Raw genomic sequence first — 22,734 nt, 5'->3', positions numbered from 1 at the left:
CGAGGCAAATGTGCAGTAGTGGGTATAAAGTAGACGATTGTCCATAAAAAATAAAAAGACAAAGTTGTTCCTCTGCCTAATTAATTAAGCTTCATGCCATGAAAACTTAAAGGGAATTAGAGATATAGCTCTACCATTCTTCACCTAGCCACCACACCACCACCTTCGTCAAATCCAACCACCAACGTGACCTCACCGCAGTGTGTGTACCGTTATTAGCCCGGTGGTGCATCTGGGGACTTACAAACGAGTTTGAGAGTTCAGAGGTGCGTAGGATTATGAGATTGGGATCTGAAACTGCCGCCTATGTGCTTCCGAACAACAACCGCACAACCCAGCCTGCTGGACACCGAGCTCCTCTTGTGCTCAATACAAAAGAAAGAAGGAAATAAAAGAGTACTCTGTAGCCAAGATAATTTTCAGTAGGGACTATCGATTATTAAGAACGCTTCTGATTTGTATTCGGGAGTAGATCAGTTCGAATCTCGACTGAGACATCGATTGTTGCAGCTGAATCTCTTTGTGGTTTTCTCAGTCCCTTCACTCAAATTCCGGCACAGTAACCCAAATTAGGCCACAAAAACTACCTTCCACAAACTTTGCAGTCTTTTATTCATTGATCTCCCTATCATTTGAGGCTATGAAATCTGAGCTACTTATAAATTAAAGTAGTCCCTATGCTTAACTAATTAAGCACTAAGACATCAAGGCGTATGGGGGAGTGGATGTATAGATCCACGTTTTCTTGACCTCGGCACTAGCTGGAGGTGAATGGTCAGATTCACGCCCCGGCCGCTTTACCCCCGGGGAAAGAGGCCTCGGTACCCATTGGAAAGGAGATTGGGTGAACCCAGAGCCGGTCTGGACGACATGGAGAAGTGAAAATTCTTGCTTCCACCAGGACTCGAACTCGGACCCCTTGGTCGTCCAACCCGTAGCTAGTCGCTATAGCGACTGCGCTATTCCGGATCTTGAGCTACTTATATCGTCGTTAAATAGGATGTAAATAAATAAATAACATTATTTAGGTGCGTGCCATGTGACCAGAGAATGCCAGCACCAAGCTTCCGAATATGTTCCCTGTTGAATGATTTGTTAGGCCGCATGATACGTTCTTGTGTGGTATGCATTGCTGGAATAGAAAGAGGCATCTTTCATGAAAGTGGAAGAATCCAGGAAGTCTGGCAACAGTATGGTATCCAGCACACAGAAGGCAGGAAGATGAAATGAAAAGAATAATCATGTATCACATATGATTTAAGATGATTTACAGAGCAGTTAAAAATATCCTAAAGGAAGAAGAAACTCCGGTAGACCGGATAAAAGATGAATCAACTAGCTTTTCGGGAAATAAGAAAGAAAGGTTTAAAATGCGATGAAGAAAGACAGAATGAAGGAAAAGAAGACTAGAAAGGAAATGTTGAAGGAAAGGAAGGTGAGAATGATAAAATGAAGCTGAAGATGATGGGAATGAGAAGGCAGGGGAACAAGAAGAGGAAGAAGATAAAAGGACGAAAAAGATCCTTAATTAATAGTCTCTGGTCTATTAAAAGACACTCCGGCGACGTAATGGAGCATTCTGTTGAGGCGTAAGCCCAGTCAGGAGACACTGATTACTACAACTATTGTTCGTCTCAACGGGGTTCACCTTGACCTGATCGGCAGGCGCCGTAGGAAACGCTGCCACTTTCTATGCAAATCTGCCCCCGCACACGTGGGCTATCCTGTATGTCTGTGCGTGCCCAGAGAGCAGTGGGGTCTTGATCTCTGGAAAGGACAAGGAAGTTTTCGAAGAGTTCCGTTAGTCATTTTGCATCGAATTTCAAGTATATAATTTCCCTGGTAGGTGACATTTCATGAGAACTTTAGGCAAAAGGAAACCTCAGAAAGTGTCCTTCAATGGTATATACGAAGTTCGGAAAGTATAATACTTTCATTATGTTAATTATTTAAGATAATATAAAATAATATATTGACAGCGCGAATTATTTTTAGTAATAAAATTGTGATGGTCTGTTGTAACATGATATGTGAGATGTAGGTTATATGGTATACACAAATATTTGTAGCATTAATGACAAGGTTTTTCGTCTTGACACTGAAGCCTACACTTCGAACACCCTTGACGTGGGAGCCAGTGGAATTTCTACTCCAGCCTGTTGACATTTGAAGCTATTTACAAAACCTCACCTATTATTTTGTGTAAAGCGTCGTAGATTTTCACAAAATAAATTAGGTAAATTTCATGGAAAATATTCCAGCAGAGAAGAGATTGGAACGCGGATGGGCTATTCCTTTTAGGTCAGAAGCCACTTGGCGATATTTCGAAGCAACTTCGGGCGGGATTGCCTCTTGAGAAAAATTATGCAGATATGTTGAAAACGTACAAAATCATTTTAGCTACATTCCGAAGACGATTTATGGGTTTCTCCTATCAGCACTTAGCTCTGGCCGCCTCGTAAAGGCACTGGCTGAGAGTCACGTAAGAGGTGTGTGCTTCCAACACCAAAGACCTATGAGCATGTGTTGAACAGGCGCCCTGCCAGTTGTCTGGTTCCATTACCTTTCTGGACGCCTCAGATTCATAAGTGAAGTGGCGAACTTCGACTTGCAAAAAGCAAAAGGTAACGTTTTCCCTGTGCTTAACTAATTAAGCACTATGCCATGAAGACGTATATGGGCGTGGATGTATAGAACCACATTTTCTTTACCTCGGCACTAACTGGAGGTGAGTGGTCAGCTTCACGCTCCGGGTCACTTTGCCCTCGGGGAAAGAGCCCTCGGTACCCATTGTATAGGAGGCCGGATGAACACCAGAGCCGGTTTGGACGACGTGGAGAAAAGAACATTCTTGACCCTACTGGGACTCGAACTCCAACCCCTTTGTCGTTCATCCCCTAGCCAGTCACTATACCGACTGAGATATCCCGGGGCCTGACTTCGGCTTATATACAAACAGTAATTCATCTAACATACATCAGTGAGTAAAGACAGTGCGTGGGTCGTGTTTAACTATAGGTGCTACATTAATCGTACAAGTAAAGTGGTTTGTTCGGGTTAGATCATATCCTTGTGTGTTGTGAGATCCTGTAGTCTTGTAGGTGTATATCAACGTTTCGAAGCAGCATGTTGCTTCTATCTTCAGGGTCAATCCTGAAGATAAACGCAGCATATTCCCACCAAAAATTGATACATTTATCTACAAAACTATATGGTGTCACAGCTCAGAAGACCACAGTGTGAACGATCACTAAACCTCATAACTTACAAAGTGATCTGCCTTCATCCTGGATTTTCATTGTACCATCTAAAGGATATTATCTCGTGTGCACTGGTATCGTGAAGTTACACCCACAATTTGTTCTTTCACCTTTCCGTGTACCTGAACTAGGGGCTATTACAGACCTACGTACCCGTTATTTCCTCTCATGTCCTCGTCGTGACAATAGGATTAGAAAACCCCCGTAGCAAGGTGATGCAAGTTTCGCTGTAACTTGTGGTGACCAACCTGGTGAGAGGAGATGACGTTAGGCTGGGTGGGGGCATCATAGTGACGTCCATTTACGTGTGGCTTCGTCAGTGTAGTGGATCGGCTCCACTCTTCGGTTGGACGGCTGTTGCAAGGTACTTATCTCGCCTCCTACTATCTTCTACGTGCCTTGTGCTCAAACAAACACAGAGTAATAACACAATTAACCGTTTCAAGTACAATGTTTACTACATGTACCAATTACTTTAACGTTAAAAAAAAGGCGTTCTGTTCACAGAGTGTATTTATGAGTTTCCTGTGGTTTGGAGAATAAAGAGAGAGAGAGGGAGAGACAGACAGTACACACATTAAAAGTTGATTGTCCTACTGGTTCTGCAATATTATTCTGTGAGGTAGGAAATGAATTTTTAAGTATAGTATTATGTAGGATGGGCGTGAAACTTGGTATCTGACATTAAGGGAGGAATATAGACTGAGGGTGTTTGAGAACAGGGTCTTGAGGAGAATATTTTGACCGAAGAGGGATGAAATGACGGGAGGTTGGAGAAAACTGCATAAAGAGGAGCTTTATAACTTGTACTCTTCTCTAAGTATAATTAGAATGAACAAGTCAAGGAGGATGAGGTGGGCAGGGCATGTAGCACGAATGGGGAGAAGAGAAATACATATAGGATATTGGTGGGAAAGCCAGAAGGAAAGAGACCATTGGGAAGATGAAGACGTAGGTGGGTGGACAATATTAAAATGGATCTTAGAGAGATAGGATGCTATGGTATGGATTGGGTTGATCTGGCTCAGGATATGAACCACTGGAGAGCTCTTGTGAACACGGTAATGAACTTTCGGGTTCCATAAAATGCTGGTAAATTCTTGAGTAGCTGCATATTTGGCTTCTCCTCAAGAAGGGCTCAGCTCCATAAGTAAGTAAGTGTTATATAGGTGATGTCATGCCACAAAAGACTGAGAGAGTAATGTTCTTTATACATAATTTGTACAGCTTTGATAGGCCTCTGCCTGTAACATTTTTCGAACAAGCCTTTGTCACATGCAATGTGTCAATGTAGACTACGTTTATTGATTGCTTTTGATAAATGTTAGTTTCACAAATAAATAATTTAATCGTGTGGTTAATCGTGCGATATGAAAGAGTATTCATAGTTTGGCCTTACGTGGACAGCCTATGGTTGTCTCAACACCTCATTAGTTTATGGCTCATTTTAATGGCACTCGATGAGTAAGTATTATTACGAAGCTCAAAGATTTTTGGGTCAGAATGATGTTGAAATGTATGATATAAATTCTAGATACCGTGCTTCTAACTTTCATTTCTGAGGAACAGACTTACGCTTTTGAATACCGCTCGAAAGACAAAAGCGACCAGTTACAGGTATATCTAATAAAGCATACTTTTCTACTGCAGACTTACAGCCCTACATACATTTTGTTATTAATATACAAATTTGTAATATAACAATGTGTGATTCTGTTGGCTGGAAAGGTGCTGAATTTCACCTTCATGCTCTTCAAATAATGACTGAACTGTTCCAGCTGTGTGAATGGACGCATTGTCGTCTTGAAAAACTGCATCGTCGTTCGGAAATAACATCTGGACCATGGGATGCACCTAATTACCCAATCTGTCCACGTACTCCCTTGAAGTAATTCGGCCATGAAGGTTTATAACGGGACCAACAGAATACTGTACCACGGCAATACTGCCCAAACCATCACAGAACCTCCCACGTGTTTCACTGTTGGAAGCAGGGATTACGGACTGTAGGCTTTCTTGGGTGCTCTCCAAATGCAAAGTCTTCCTGATGCAGGGAACAGCGTGAAGTAAGACTCATCTGACTACTATATCACGCGTGCGTTTCCAGTTGTCTGATGCCCAGGTTTTATTGTCGTGACACCATCGTTTATGCATCTGAGCATTGCTTTCAGTAATCAGAGGTTTAGCAATTGCAGCCCTACTGTGGATGTTGGATTTGTGAAACTCATGTCGGACATTTCTGTGGAAACAGGGTCTTCAAGATGAATATTCAGTTCTGCTGTCATCGTTGCTGCAGTAGTTGGGCGATTTTTAGATAAAAGCCTTCTCAATATACAATCATCTTTTTCTATCAATGTTGACTTTCGTCCACTGTTCTTCTTCGCTGATATTGTCTTCTCATGATTCGTGTATGCCGCCGACATAACCTTAGAAACTGTCGCTCTGGATACGCCTAATAATGTTGCAGTTTTTGTCACAGATACTCCAGCTAAACGCGCACTAACGATCTGTCTTCTTTCAAAATCGGGCAAGCCTCAAATTTTCCGATTCTATCACACAGACTTTCAATCAACACAATCATAACTCACCGACATTAGCACTACAGATTGTAAACAGACGGAACAATATATTCAGCGTTGTCAACTTAAGTTTTATGTTTCCAGCACAAACAAATTCTGTTTCTCAATTTCTTACTGTTTCCTTTATTTTCTCCACCCTTTGTATATTCTGACCTACAAATAATTTGAGAATTACAATTGGCATAAGATTCATAGAGCCGGTATAGCACAGTCGGTATAGCGACTGGTTACGGGTGGACGAACAAGGAGTCGGGGTTCGAGTCCCGGTGGGGCCCACCCAGCCTCTAATCTAATGGGTACCGGGGGCTCTTTCCCCGGAAGATAAAGCGGCCGGGGCGTGAAGCAGACTGTTATAGTTCTTGTGTTAAAATCCAATGCCAGGAAACGGATAGTGAGACTATAATAGACTGAGGACACTAATGTGTGTAACAGTGAACTGTAAATTGTGGAAATAGCTATAGTGTTATAGTTGTTGGTGGTACGACCTGTAAGTGGTCAATAAATCCAACAATCCAAATTCCCGACTATGTTGACGCACGCATCTCAAATGTGACAATATACTTCTCTTTACGTTCATCCACTCTTCTACCTGATAAGTAGGCCTGACCTGAATGAAGCGACCGGAATTCAATTTAATTCCTAGGTCAAAAGTATGTGAAGATTTGCTTCTTCTTCCCTATACTCCTTCATACTGTGGTATTTAATCAAATGGACAACTTCACTCATGACGGACTCTTATTCCTTAGGCCTCCAGTGACACGGGAAAGTAAAGGAAAGCCGTCACACATTCGTTTCCGGAACGGTCTTTGAACTTCCTATGTCAGTGCTTGATCAGCCAGAGACTATTAGCACATTCGACAATCCCGGCACCGAGGACTGCTGAATGGTTAGTTTCTCATAGCAGCCTCATCTTCGGTGTAACTGGAGATGCTCATTAATTGATGCAGCAGTAACTCTGTATACTTGTGTTTGGGATATGTCCATTTCGAATCTCATTCGGAGTACCAGCTATCATGACTCATTTCTTTGTTTTCGTTAGTCCTCTGAGGAGGGAGATGGGATCGTAACTTTAAGTAGGCCACAACCGCGCATCTCCAAAATTCTTGTCTGAACTCCATAATCAGTCTCTCGACTCATTCGAAAAAGTATAACCTCTGCAGATGAATTTGTATTTATTTGTTTCCTAAACGACACTTTTAGTAAATTAGAAAGNGCTGAATGGTTAGTTTCTCATAGCAGCCTCATCTTCGGTGTAACTGGAGATGCTCATTAATTGATGCAGCAGTAACTCTGTATACTTGTGTTTGGGAGATGTCCATTTCGAATCTCATTCGGAGTACCAGCTATCATGACTCATTTCTTTGTTTTCGTTAGTCCTCTGAGGAGGGAGATGGGATCGTAACTTTAAGTAGGCCACAACCGCGCATCTCCAAAATTCTTGTCTGAACTCCATAATCAGTCTCTCGACTCATTCGAAAAAGTATAACCTCTGCAGATGAATTTGTATTTATTTCTTTCCTAAACGACACTTTTAGTAAATCAAAAATGCATAGTATCGAATGATGGGATCATTAACGAGCAACGAATTAGAAAACATGTAGAAGGAAGCGGAAATGGCATAGTTTGAGACAGGGTCCTGACACTTCCCTGGTGAGACTGGGAAAAACCTGGGACCTTGTGAATAGGATTCAGGAGTATTACTCACGCCATCGCTGCAGTTTATCTCTGCGGTTGAAACCGTTATCAATTTAATTAAGGGGCAGTCACTCTTATTGAAATTACGGATATGAGAAAGATATTTCCACGTCACATTTCGAGCTGTGTAACTTACTGTATAATGTCTGTTTTTCACTCTTGGTCTAAGTGCTTTTCCATTGTGTCATTATGTGTAACGGTTATGTGTCTATACACGCATTGAGGTCACTTCTCTAATTTTTAACGGTTCATTCTTTAAAGTTTAGAGTATTTAGGTAACTGCAACAGAAGGAATCGTCCTTTGTTTACCCATTCACTAGAGAGTAACAAGGCCATTATTGAGGCAACATGTCATCTCTTTTCTTAGAAATATGGCGAACCGGACACCTACAGATTTTTATTATGTAGGCGATTACTTGAATCGTAGTCCGTTCAGCACCTGTACTGACACCCATGCGAAGTTCAGACAAGAGAAAGACGACATTAGTTCAGTCAGTTCCCTTGCTTCAGCTCAGATCGGCATGTGTTCTACAGGAACGAGAGTAGAAACTGCTCGAATATAGGTCCAGAGGTCGACCATTCTGGACAAATGAAATTAGTGCAGTTTGCATCGTTCTCAAATCCACATAGAAGTTAAGAGCTGAAGGCTATCTATCAAATGTGCAGCACTAATAACCAGTTAGCTGATTGCCTAGTACTGGAGCAACTGGAGTAGACTATCATCATTTCATATTGGTAAGTTCTCATGTAAATCTGACACCAGCAACAAAAGTTTACCATTCATGTGCTTTGGGAGAGGGGAAAATATGTTGGTAGTATTTAAGTTTAGATGAAGTGACGGGAGGTTGGAGAAAAGTGCATAATGAGGAGCTTCATAACTTGTACTCTTCTCCAAGTATAATTAGAATGATGAAGTTAAGGAGAATGAAATGGGCAGGGCATGTAGCACGAATGGGAGAGAAGAGGAATGGATATAGGATACTGGTGGGAAAGCCAGAAGGAAAGAGACCACTGGGGAGACCAAGATGTAGGTGGGTGAACAATATTAAAATGGATCTTAGAGAGATAGGATGGGGTGGTATGGATTGAATTGATCTGGCTCAGGATAGGGACCAGTGGAGGGCTCTAGTGAACACAGTAATGAACGTTCGGGTTGCATAAAATATTGAGAAGTTCTTGAGTGGCTGCACAATTAGCAGCTTCTCAAGAAGTGCTCAGCTCCATGAGAGAGCATTTCAGTTTCGTCTGAAGTAGGAGCTACTTCAACCACCACAGACAAAAACTAAATCAAACAGGTAATTACAAACAGGTAATTGTTTGTGTGGGAGCCCTTCTTCATGCAACGGAAGTATATGATAGTTATGGAAACAAGCGAAACCCAAACCCGTAAATTGTACTACAACGAAATACATTTGGATTTGAACAAGTTTCATGAAAACTGGTTCAGGCATTCGAAAGTTGATAAGGTGGATACACACACATAAAGAAAGGATGGAAAGTAGGCTAAAAATATCATTTTAACATTTAATATTGTACGTTGGTGACCAGGACAACTTTACCATTCTTCGGAGACAGGTTTTTCCGTATCAGTTTCCTTTTACATATGATGATTTACGTGCCTATATAAATACACACACGCACACGAGTTATTCTGTGTGACTTCAGGATCAGTGATACAAAGAGCGCCCTTCTACCACAAACAAGGGTTAGCAGGGTGTGAGTATCTTCGTGTGTGTGTCTTAATGGAGCGTGGTCTCTGGTTACGCCCCTGTTGCTTCAAAGTTTCCAAACATTTCCTCCACTGTACTCTTCGTGGAGTCACGGAGAAGCCTACATCAGAAAAATGCACATGCGCGATAAGGCCAAATTTTCGTATTTTTTTTAAACTGAATTAATACTAAAAATTTGAACGGCTTATATATTTTATTGTTAAAAATTTCGTTAAATTTAACTCACTTTGGACGCAGTATGGCTGGAAACATGGAGCGTTAAAACAATGACGACGGTACAAATGATGATGTATTTTTAACCCCGCTACGGAGGACGTCATTACTCTGGACTATTCACGTACTTAACTCACTGAATGGCGTAGGTCTTTCTTAAAACCTCAAATACTCAGCTGCTCAAGAAATGCCCTGCTTTATGGAAACAGAAGCAGCCAGCGTGCAGGAAATAATACGACGGCGGCCATGTCAATATACAGTAGACTCCGAGCGCTGTCTCCATGCCTACTGCCAGAACGAAAAGATAACTTGGCATGACGTGGCCTGGCTTGGCTCTTCTTGTGGAAACCGACTGCGCGGCATTTCGAGAGCGTCGCTTCTGGGCCAGTATTCCTTGCTTATCGAAGATTCATTGCCATTTTCACAGAAGTGCGTCACTGAGGCCTCTGCTGAACCGGTTCAATTTAATCCATCCCCTCACATATCCTTCCAATAAAATTCGTTTTAATATTATCCTCCAGTGTATATCTTCCCCATGGTCTCTTACCTTTAGGAATTCCGGTGAATATATATGTTTATGCCTTTGTCAGCTTCCTATAGCATTCTACATGCCCTGCCCATCAAACACTATGTAGTTTAATCACTCTAATAATATTTAGTAAAGCGCTATTAAGCTCATTATTATGTAATGTTATCCGTAATCCCTCTGCTCTTTTTTCAGTTATCCCCAAATATTTACTTCAGCTACTTCATGTCGAAAGTCCTCAACTGTGTTCATTCCTGACGGTGAGAAATCAGGTTTCACATCCACATATTCAGGAAGTTAAGCTTGAAACATCTGCATGAGGACCTCATGTTACAACCTGGGGGACTTTAAAGAATAATTCCATGGAGTGGAAATAACACGTTTCTGTCTAGCAAGATTGTCTATCCACACCCAGTGGGCCTACATTAGCAGTCTGTTGTTGACACAGTTTATCCACAATGCGTATTAGCGCCGTAAATTATAGAGTATACCTCCTGGGACCGATAAATAGATGGCACGTAGGTATTAAATTACACAGTCGTAAAACGTTTTCCAGTATATTTTCTTAAATAGTACTCGAACAAACTTAAAAAGAGTTTAGAATAAAGGTCTCAGATCTTTGTAAGATTTGAGGCTTTCACGGCGGTGACTATGAAGAAAGCAGTCTTCTGGGATTTGGCACCGTGTATATGTGGTGTTAACCGACGTTTCGGAAGAACGTATCGCCTCCATCTTCAGGGTAGAATGAAAAATATAAGAAATCCACAAGCGAAGAGACGGTCTCTTCGCTTGTGGATTTCTTATATTTTTCCTTCTACCCTGAAGATGGAGGCGATACGTTCTTCCGAAACGTCGGTTAACACCACATATACACGGTGCCAGATCCCAGAAGACTGCTTTCTTCGTCTCAGATCTTAATTATTTCTTGTTCAATTTTGTAGGATAGGAGGTTTCTGGATAAAAGTGATAAAGCTTGAGCGAGGCTTTAAAAAATATGGATCTTAAGAGTGGTTCGAGAGGGACTGAAATCGAAATCCACTGTAATTCAGATTCCTAGTATCAGACGCACCTGGTTGAAATTCATTCAGTGGTTTGGGAGATGAAACTCTGTGTGGATGTGATTTCCTCAATGTATTTTTGTTTTCAATTTGTTGCCTTTTCTAAAACAAAATAAGAATTCTGCATTACTGTTTTTAAGTTTTTCTTGTACGAAGTGCTTAAAATGGACATATATTGAAGAGGTAATATATTTTTAGAAACACCTTATTTTTACTTTCTGATTTCCTGGTCATTTTATACACGTTACGCAGAGAACGCTTGAAAGAAACGTTGCGCAAATTTCTTCATGGTTCAAAAGATAATGTGACGAGAGAAGCGTAAAATAAACATATTATCCACAGTTATATGTTGCTGACCTAGTTGCGCCTTGGGCCATGTTGGTGCCAATTAGTGCAATCCACGGACGCATATAAACACAATGCGAAATTAACTTTCATCAATATAAGAAACTGTCCGTTGTAGTGCTATCGCATTCAATGGAGCACATCTCGAATTATTGCCGGTGATTGCAGTCTGTTCCAATTGTTCTAGTCCAGTTAACCATTTAAATCTCCTCTACCAGGGGTGACCAACAGGCGTTCCGTGGTCTCATGTGTCCCAGATTTGCATTCACGTTTATTTTGATGTGATGTGTTGTAACCGTCCAAACCTTTCAATACTCTTTAATGGACGCATGTTCCTTTTCAGCCATTTCAATAGAGTGACTGATTTATAAGGGTGACCCATCCATTAAGAAGTTGACATGCATTTCGCATTTGGACAGGAACAACTTATTTTGATACCTGGACCTTGGGTGACCGTTAGAGGGTCGAGGCAATTATGAAAAGGATATGTTTGTTGTCTGCCCTAAACTAAGACATAAGTGCTTTCACATGTAGGGTCCCGGGTTCAAAATCTCTGGATCTCTTCATTCTCAAAGTTAGTAATGTGATTGTCTTGTACTGATGGTATCATGATTTGGCAGTTAAAATCAGCCATTAGAAGACTATTCTTGTCTGGGAAAGAGGCCGTCGGTTCAAATCCTATACGGTGATGAAGTGACCCTCCCGCAGAATTGAGTGGGAGAGGCACTTGGTGTTCAGAATTCATCAGAGACAGACGTATCGGACTTGGTACTTAGAATTCACCAGAGGCAGACGTCATTTACCTGCTCTCTCTAAGTTTATCTAAATTTAACAGTATTTATTTGGCTCGATTAATCTTTGGCACATTACTCCGCACTTGCCGATAAAGTTATAGTTGACTCTGAAATAAACAATATTGTGATTAAGCAGAAATAGAGTATTTATTTGTATCAGTGGACTAGTTTAAATGTGCAGTCTCCGCGTTGCCCCAGTTATTACCGTGGCACAACCCTGAGAAGAGTCAAAAGTGTTCTACCGAAGCGGGCAAACAAATAAATAAACATAAAGATAGATAGGCAACGGTCATAAGAACTGACGAACAACGGTTGTAAGAAGTGTTCAGGCCGTGTGCGGTTATAGTGTTATGGAACCCAACTGTGATGGGTAAATAATGATGATTGTTGGGCAAGTAAGGATTTGGATTAAATCAGTGGTGCACTATTTGAAGATAAAATTTGTTAACTCCCCTGGAGCGCATGAGAAGAACCACAAAAACATTCAAGATATCCAGTAACCCAGCCGAGATACGAACTGAGTTCCTACTATATAAAATTTAGAGCGTTACTGCAACTCCTGCCTGATCAATAGCAAATCTAATTATACCAGNTTTCCTGGACAGTCTCTTTCCAAAAACAGAAGATCACATTAAGTGGAGGAACTGTTTTGGAAGAGACTGTGGACCTGTCATCTGACAGTTACTGATCAATCAATCAACTATACCTCTTCTGGCTTGCATTTTGGAGGTGCAATCTCCAAAATTATATAGGGTCTGTGTTGGACTTGAGGTTCTCCATAGCAATAACCATGAAAAACGCGATCTTTTGAATTGCAATGTCGTGTAGATTTGTAGGAATCTACCAGAGTTTCTGAGGCAGTTATTGCTTCAATCTACACGGTGAAAGAGAAACCCAAGCAAGAAACCTGGAATAAGCGGTACCGCCTGTTTCTACGAAAATTTCGGAGGAAGGTATTGCTTCCATGGTCAAAGAGCAATCTAAGGAGGAGACAAAGCGGCCTCCGTAGTCTAGAGGTAACGTTCCCACCTCATGACTCGTAGTACGCGGGTTCAAATACCCGGCGGAGGTCGTCGAAATTTTAAGGGCGGAAAAATTCAGGGAACAAGTCCTCCGGGAGGGACTTTAAGCCGTGGGTCCCGTGTCGTAGCTTTACGGCACGTAAAAGAACCTCATATCTCCAAAGGAGGTCACTGAGCCAAATTAACGGACGTTTCCCGCCCAACAGCAGTCTCTAATACCTCTGGTAGATGGGGGAAGCATTATAGATACCTCTCAGCTAGTAGAGCCGGTCTCGCTGGCTGGGCGGGACTGATGGTAAGCACCAGTACCGGTAGGATATAGAGACTGGTAGAAATCATAGAGGAACGCACAATGGACCAATACAGGTCTCAGTGCATGGGGAAACCCACCCTCTCCAATAACTAACCAACTAAGGAGGAGACCAGCAGGAACCAGTGCCGCTTGCTTCTTGGTGATTTCTTCATTGGCTTACTCTTCGTCAGTGCAGGTGGAAGCAATAGTTTCCCCCGAAACGTCGGCAGACTCCTTCAGAACACAACACAAAAGATTATACTCTGTATAGGTTCTATTCGAAATTTCGGTAAACTCAATTTCCGAAATCAATCTGTTCTTTTTCTGAACACAAAGTAGTCCTTCGTGTGTTTCAAATCATGAAAACCTTTTATACGGTGACACAGCTCTTTTAATGTACAGGTAAACACAGGAACGAAATGGAAAGTGTTCAGCCTAAGTCAAACTCTTTTATATCCCAACAAGGAAAGCATGTCTGTTAGTGGTTAGGCAACTAATTCACTTACGTTTCACTGTAAATACCATTTCGTAAATTTTAAGCTTCACGAGGGGGAGATGACGTTTGCACAAGTTTCTGTGTTCTTTTGTTTTAAAATGACTTACGGATTACAGTACTTTCTTTAACAAAGGATTGAGTAACAGAAAATTGAATAAGTTATACGAAGACATTAATAATCTTGGACTAAGTCCTCTCACATACACCAATTCGGAATTATGAAATAGTGAATCATTTTAGACTTAAATGGGCGATGCTCTGCTAACACTGGTCAACATTACAGAAAATCGGGGATTCAATCCTCAGTTCCAGTATTTGAATTGTCCAAGTTCATTTCCGCCGCTCGGTAGGCGTATCTTTGCCATGCTGCATACTTCATTGGCCTTCATGATCACTTCTGCGAAAATATTCCGTGTTTTGAAGCTACTGTCGCTGAGCATTAACTCAACGCCCGCCTACGTCTTTTTTATTGCTAGTGCGGTGGGACTAAGTCCCTTGTACTGCTGCCACTTCTGTCCTATTGTACCAGCCCTAGATGATAGGTGAGGGTGATTGTGGAGCAATTGGTGGAATGAAGATTGGCAGGGGAAACAGTAGTACTCGGAGAAAACCTGCCCCAGCGCCACTTTGTCCACCACAAATCCCACTTGACCAGAACCGGGATCGAACCCGGGCCGCCGCGGTGGGAAGCCAGCTACTAACCGCTTGAGCTATGGCACGGCCAACACCATACGTCTTAGTGAAGCAGTTTTTAGACCTAGAGCCATCTCCATAAGAATTCTTGTGGTAGTTTCGCTTCCTCGACTCTTGATCTGATGGCTACACCGGCATTGATCGGGTGTCGTAGTTTTCAGAAGTAAAAACCAGCAGGATTCTCCCCGATCCTCACAGCATAGCTCATGCATCAAGGGAATGTGACACCGTGTGATGTGACAAATATGCTGACGTTTCGGAAGAACGTATCTCACGGTCGAACCCTTTTCAAGCAGGCCTGGGAACATACTTGAAAGGAGGCTGCCTGTGACGAAAGGCAAAATCCTATTCCGCCCAGAACCATACTCTGATCTACAGTACGAAAACAATCTACTATCCAAACGTGCCATCTTCTGGGATGTGGCGCTGTGTAGATGCTGTATGAACTGATGTTTCGGAAGAACGTATCTCCTCCATCTTCAGGGTAGAAAAATCCGCGAGCGAGGGACCAGCGTCAGCAGGTGGCTGCAGATTGAGTGTGACTCAGTGAGCCACCTGCTCACGCTGGTTCCTCGTTTGTGAATTTTTCTACCTTGAAAATGGAGGAGATACGTTCCTCCGATACGTCGGTTCACACATGATCTACGCAGTGCCACCTCCCAGAAGACGGAATTCTTCCTAGTCACCGCTGTGAAAACTTCAAATCTTACAATCTACAATCCAGTCTGTAAATTTTTAATTTATTTTTCAGACAGATGTCACTTTGTGAGGATGACATGACTGTAGTGGGGATTCCATCAGCTGAGTGAAGCAGACGGCAAATGGAGGTGATTCCATCTACAGGTGGAGGGAGTGGGGCGATGCCTTTCCAGCGGCACAACGTGGAGGAATGGTCGCGCCTGGACAGCCTCACGGGTATGCTGGAGCACGCCAGGGTCGAGTCGGGGCATTGGGCGGCCAGCACTTCCAATAGCAGCCAGCAGTACGGCAAGGTTCGTAAACACATGAACACTCTACTTACTGTCACCACCTTGTTTGCCTATGTCACCAGCGTGTCACCGCGTCTGTCCTCCTGAAGTTCGGGCCAATTAACGGAGTTTCATGAAACGAGGTATTAATATCTTGTCACTATAGACCGTCCCACATTTGAATTTTTAAATTTTCTGCTATCAATAATAGGCCTATGCACCATGTAGACTTGTGAGATGGGACCGCTACTTATTATTAAAGATAAAATTATCCCTGTACCAGGCCGTGAAGGCCCATACGGTTGTGAGACGTTGAGGGTCCCACATTATCTAGACCAGGCATGTCCAACTTCAAACGGGTTCTGATCGACATTTTAGTGTCATAACTGCCAGTGATCTACCACCCCTCCTATCGTCGTACCTCGCTTTAAGCAAAAATATTGGTAAAAATAACACGACACATGATGTTTGTTGTAAAAGCAACATACATTGAAAGTACAGACTTGTTCGTTAGTGAGACGTCTGGGCCTACATTTCATCCACCAGCTGTTGGAAGTCAGGTGAGTACTGGGTGAGGGCCAGTTTCAGGCAGTCCTGGAGATGTTCATCTGTCATGTTGGAACGTGTTTGCTCTTTGACCTTTTTAGGCAAGAAAACGCAGATTCACACAAATAAGTTGAACCGAAACAGGAGTGTACAATTTCACTGCATTTTCTTAAGTTGGGAATTTGTGTCTAGGCACTAACTTCCAAAACGATTCATGTCCAGCACGAGTCTTGAGAAAAATGTCATTTTAAGGGTTAATATCTCATTTTCAAGAGATGCCTTGCTCAATGGGTAATTTTCAGAGATAGTGGCTGCAGTTTTTTTGATGTTTAAAGTGAATTAAAAGTGAATTTACGTGCTTTTCACGTATAATTTCCTTATAGACCTATGAGATCGACCAAAAATCGTCCCGCAATTGACCGGTCTATCGCGATCGACGCGTTGGACATGTCTGGTCTAGACAATTGGCTCACAGATGGCGGTGAGGCTGTCAGCTTTAAGCGCCGGCCTCCCTTTACCCCCAGGAAAATTCCTTGTGCTCATTTCTGTAGAGACTGGGTCGACCCCAGGGCCATAGTGCGGCTGGAAGGATTAGGTAAACTGAAATATCCACCTCATCGGGAATCGATTGCGAGACCTTCCGGCTTGTAGCATAGTGCCTCAACCAACTACGCTACAGTGTGTCCCCACTACTTAGTGTTAGGTGCTGAAAATTTTTGTTTGAAAAGTACAAAACTCATGTTAATTAATTCTGTAGAAAGTAAAGTAAGAGGTGGATATCCGGCTTAAGTAAGTAATTAGTTTTTGATTTGATAGCGATAATTCATGGATCACTGGAGGTCAGCGTATGAAACGTGAGCCTACATGGACGTATAGCTTATATCATGATCATATCAGTAAATTCTATGTGAAATAATTTTATGTTACCAATTACAAATATGAAAATTGTACAATATTTGACGTTAGAAGGTAAATTTATCCCAGGGCTTAATTGTTTAAGCACCACGTCATGAAGAAGTATGACGGAGTGGAGGTATAGCTCCATCATTCTTAACCTCGACACTAGATAGAGGGGAGTGGTCAGCTTCAAGTTCCTTCCGCTTTACCACCAGGGAAAGAGCCCCCGACGCCCATATGCATAAGAGGCTGGGTGGGTTCCTGAGTCGGTCTAGACGTTATGGAGAAGAGAATATCCCTTGCCCTTCCCGGGAATCTAGCTTCGGTTCCTCGGTCATCCAAATCGTAGCGGAGTCGTTATACCTGTTGAGCTGTACTGGCTGTATTTATGACGTCATATTTGGTAAATTTATTGTAGTGGGAATCTGTAAGTATTGCTTAGAAATATGAGCAGAAATAGACCAGTGAGTGCTTCGATCAGCATCGTAAGCATTATGTCTTTACACGCTTGGTACACCTAATGGACTTCCAAGTCATAAATATTTCGTAGTGTCGATAATAAAGAACTCGATGGGGCAGAATTCTTCTTGAGAATCCAACAGTCGCTAAGCTAGTCAAGATATTCCCCGCCCTTTATGGAAATCAGAGAACTGTTACTGTGGTCACAGGAGACTTTCTTTTGTCCCATTTACTGAGTCAGACGGCTCCTGCCCACTCTCCTCTTATTTCCTTACCATCCACTTTAATATTATCTTCCCATGGCCTTGGTTTGCCATGTAAGCGCTCCCTCCAAATTTTCGTATCAAAATTCTTTATTCATTTCTCGTATCTACCATACGTGTCACATGCCCTGTGCAGTACCAGAACACAGGCTCGAACAGGGCGAGAAATGCAGTGTTAGAAGAGGCGTGGGACTGGTGATCTGACAGTGCAGCGCACTGGTCCCAATTAAAACCGGACTTCGTGCAACGTACACTTATCTTGATCGCTCCTGTAGGTGCCAGGCTGATGAAAGACTTTGCAAACAAGAGACATGGTTAAACATTTCGCATAGAGCCATATGCACTTGTTCCAAGTGACTACGAGGGCTTTGTGTGAAGTATGGTCTCTTAAGCCTTTACACTCGAAGTTAACCACAGAGAGCATTTATGAATTGAATCTTGCAATAAAAAAAAACAATCTGAACACGTCAGTAAGAAGTCCTACGTGAAAATGGGACGACGGTAATAAATCAAAACAATAAAAGGTAAAGTTTTCCCTGTGCTTAACTTATTAAGCACTACGCCATAATGGCATATGGGGAAATGGATGTATAGATCCACATTTTCCTGAATTCAGCACTCGTTGAAGGTGTGTGGTCCGGTTCACACCCCGGCCGTTTTACACCCGAGGAAAGAGTCCCCGTTACACATTGGTTAGGAGGCTGGGTGGGCCCCAGAACTGGTCTGGAAGACGTGAAGAAGAGGAAATTCTTGACCCTACCGCGACTTGAACTCCGACCCCTCGGTCGTCCAGCCTGTAGCCAGTCGCTATACCGACTGCGCTAAACCGGCTCAAAATTCAAAACAGTATCCATTCTTAAATAACCGATTACAGTTGTTCCGCTAAGATACTAGGATCGTGATTTCGAATCCCATTTGCTACATGGATGTACGCCCGACATCTTGCTGTGTTTATGTTTCCCTGAGCAGGAACGGGCCTGGAGGCGGGCCGATTCCCTATCTAAGGAGTCCTACACAAAGACCATTCCGACACCAGCAAATTCAGAAGCCTTGGACAGCCATGCCATGCAATAATAATTCAATTCAATTCAATTTTTTATTATTTATGTGCCGAGTCAACAGCCGCAAGGCCAATTACAGACAGAGCACAGTGTAGATAAAAGTAATTACATTATACACAAACACACTATAAAGTCAGAGACAAACTACAGGCAAGCACTGGAGGAAAACACAATATTTTAGAAAAGTAAACAAACAAACAAATGATAATAATAGCAATAATAATAATTTCATTAACATAAATCTAAGTGTTATTAAGAACTGAGAAATGAAACATATAAATAATAATACTAATAATAATTCGGGGAGACTTGCAGACATTCAATGCAGAAACGTTTCTCTTCCCATCAAGACCAAAATATCAAGATATGCAAAGTTAAATTTTACATTTTGTTTCGTAAAGGCGTGACTCTGGGTCACTTCCTTGAAACGGAAGAAGACAGTCTGAAAGCAAGTGCTGAAGGAAGTGCGTAACATTAACTCTGCGGCAAGCGCAGTTAGTGCCACGGTATGTATGCAGCATATAATGCGAATAGGTTAAATGAGAAGTAAATACGAGTATAGAAATTTTTGCTGAAATATCTCGAAAGGAATAGATCACAATAAGATCTATGTGAGGATGGGAGGATTTTTTTCTTTTTTGTTGCTAGTGGGGTGGGACTAAGTCCCTTGTACTGCGGCCACTTCTGGCCTATTGTACCAGCCCTAGATTATAGGTGAGGGTGATTGTGGCGCAATTGGTGGAATGAAGATTGGCAGGGGAAACCGAAGTACTCGGAGTAAACCTGTCCCAGTGCCACTTTGTCCACCACAAATCCCACTTGACCAGACCCGGGATCGAACCCGGGACGCCGCGGTGGGAAGCCAGCGACTAACCGCTTGAGCTATGGCGCGGCCCAAGATGGGAGGATAATATTAAAATTAATCTTTCAGAAATACAATGTGATTATGTAAACTGGTTGAACTGGTTAAGGATAAAGTCCAGAGGTTTTTATGAACTCACTACTGAATTTTCGAATTTCACAAAGCAGAACATTTCTTGTACTGGGTATGTCTATCGCTTTTCAAGGAAGATCCTGAGCATGTGATTGTGTTGCATCATGCGTCTGGACTCAAACATCCTCAAGATGTGTTCTTGGAACTCATGAATTTGAAAAAACCACATGCTTCGGAAATCAGAGACAATTGCTGTGCAGTACTCCTCTGACTTCTTAAGAAACGAGGACATTGTGCAGAATGAAAGAAATCGAAAAGAAACGAGAGTGATTATGTAAGTGGTGAACTGCAACGCTCTAGTAGTCGCCAGGCTGACACACTGAATATGCACGTTAGAGAACAATGACAGTGAGTACTGCCTAATCGCATTAAGCTGTCACACTTTTCAGACTAGATTAAAAATGATCAGTTATCTTTAATGTTGGGGGCACGCGGTAGTGTAGTTGGTTGAGGGGCTATGCTACAAGCCGGAAGGTCGCAGATTCAAGTCCCGATGATCAATGGATTTTTTTTCAATTGACCTACTCCTTCTAGCCGCACTATGGCCCTAGGCTCGACTCAGCCTCTAACAGAAATGAGTACCAGGAATTAATTAAATAATTTTCATGGGGAGTAAAGTGCGGCCGAAGCGTAAGGCTGACAACCTTACCGCCATCTTTGAGCCGATTGTCTCGATAATGTGGGACCCTCAACGTCTCACAACCCTATGGGCCTTCACAGCCTGGTACAGGGATAGCTTTAGTATTTTTTTTATCTTTAATGTTAACATGTACGTCGGAGTTTTATCGGGCTTGAGAGTCACACGAAAAAGAAATACTGCAGTTAATTACTGGAAAATAATTTATCAATTGTGTACCACGTACTAACGGACGTTCTATATGACGTGGAGGGTGAAATTCACGTCAGGGGGATAATAACAACACCAGAATTTGTTGAAAATAGCTGTGAAAATATCGTCGAGGATTCGCCAGCGTTTAGTTGTGAGCACTGTGTCACGTCCACCAGCTACCAGTGTCACCTTGAAACTATCGAGGTCTGCCTCAGTAGACTGCAAGATCTCGAAAAGTTATCGCGTGTCAGTTGCCACCTAAATTTTGGGAAGTCTGAATATTCGCGATGTCACAGGTTAAGAGTCTCAGTGCTACGCTAATCAGCTGATGTTATTGAGGCTTGTACGTGACTGGGCGCATCATATTCTTTCTGGTGAGGGCATTAAAATGTTTCTTTACTTAATTTATTTAACTTTATTCCACGATTAACGAGAACGTGTAATGCCACTGTCGAGTTGACCAATAACGCCACCCGTTTTATTAAATTTTAAGTTAAAATAAGTGAAAAATGTATTTTTATCCGCGAATTTAAATTGTTTAGCGTAATATAAGCTTTACAGAACTCTTAGGATTATTTTGGACTCTATCCATCGTCTGGCATAAAGAAGACAACAAATCATAACGTTTCGGAGACTGGATCTGTCTCCGTCCTCAGGTGGATGGGTCAGGATAAATCTAATCAGTTGGGTCCGTTCTTTCTAACGGTCCAAACTGAATAGGTTTAACCTGCCCCATCCACCTGAGGACGGAGACAGATCCAGTCTCCGAAACGTTATGGTTTTTTGTCTTCTATATACCAGACCAGCCTAATAGTTCTGTACAGCATATACCATCGTCAGAATCCTTTCAAGTCTATTTGTAATTGTATAAGCTCTCCAGACATCGGAAAATAGTTTTTCTTTTTCCTTCTTTTGAAATATTATTGGACTGAAGCTGTGGACAATTGTAGGAGAGGGAATACTGGAAGATAAATTGGTTGACTTCAGTTTTCAGAATTGTTGGCCGAGGCTTTCGACCTCAGAATATGAAGTAGATGGATTCAGATTTACTGCGATTAACCCCCTTAATCCGGACGCCCTGAGAGAAATGGCCTTCTCTCCCAGCTCGGTTTCAGAACGCCCGTCGCGTCGCAATGTCAACAGAGGCCAGTCAGGGAGTAAATAGGAAGATCGGTCTACAATTCGTAAAGAAGATACAATCGGTCGTTCAACGTCAGTAGATCGTTTTGTTAGGGAGACAATGTTTGGTCGAAAGCTCCGCGGCGGTCCATCAATATGAACTGGACTTCGGTGACTGAAGATCTCTTTCAGAGTGAGTCAGGGAAAGGAACAAATCTAGACACTGAGAAGACAAAAAGAGAGTAATAAAAGTAGCCTAATTTGTAGGGACCGTAGTGGTCACTTCTTCGACTCTCATATAAATGACGACTGCATTCAGTGCATGGAGTGCAAAGTATGTTTCTACGGAAGGTGTGAAAATGAGAGGGTTGTGACTGCAGTCATGTGTGCTTTGTGTGATGAGGAGTGTGCTCTTTTAACTACCGACTTCGATTAATTTTGGAAGCAATTGCCTCTTTAGGTTGTTCCTTTCTAACCATTTTCTGTTGAATGACTTTTTCTAATGTTTTATTAAAATTTGGGGAGCGACAACTTTTGAGTTTAAACAATTGTATTAATGTGTCGCCGTACTGTTTTGCTCGTACTAATGGTCCTTACATAAGTTTCTTTTTCTATAAAACTTTTTTTTTAATAGAGCAACTTTAAACGTGACTGCTCTGTATGGTAAGAAAGCAAATTTTGCCTTTTTCCAAATTCACGGTCCGTTTGAGAATAAGAGTAAAGATTTCAGAAACTACTCTACGTCTCTGCGATTCTGAAGGTTGTAGCCTCATAAGAGATTAAGATTTGGGTATTTCTGGTTTATGCCGGTCACGGTAGCCGAGCGGTCTAAGGCATGTACTGTCTTCGCTCGCTCGGAAGCCGGGATCGTGGGTTCGAATCCCACTCAGAGCAT

At 42.2% G+C, this 22,734-nt stretch overlaps 1 protein-coding gene across 5 annotated transcripts in view; it reads left to right on the top strand.

Annotated features, from left to right (window-relative positions):
- LOC111870354 overlaps positions 1-22,734 on the top strand; it is a 130,258-nt gene that overhangs the window by 21,944 nt on the left and 85,580 nt on the right. For 3 of the 5 annotated variants that reach the window (XM_023862567.2, XM_023862563.2, XM_023862566.2), the window contains exon 2: positions 15,455-15,695. In XM_023862567.2, the coding sequence (XP_023718335.1) occupies positions 15,525-15,695 (171 nt within the window). In that variant the 5' untranslated portion in view covers positions 15,455-15,524. Of the gene's footprint in view, positions 1-8,068; positions 8,270-15,454; positions 15,696-22,734 lie in introns of all 5 variants that reach the window. The other 2 variants (XM_033753808.1, XM_023862564.2) reach the window with 2 other exon arrangements.

The sequence above is a fragment of the Cryptotermes secundus genome, unplaced genomic scaffold (assembly GCF_002891405.2).
Source record: "Cryptotermes secundus unplaced genomic scaffold, Csec_1.0 scaffold681, whole genome shotgun sequence".
Taxonomy (NCBI): Eukaryota; Metazoa; Arthropoda; class Insecta; order Blattodea; family Kalotermitidae; genus Cryptotermes; species Cryptotermes secundus.
Note: the sequence above shows the minus strand (reverse complement) of the source record. Positions and strands in the feature narration are given on the sequence as shown.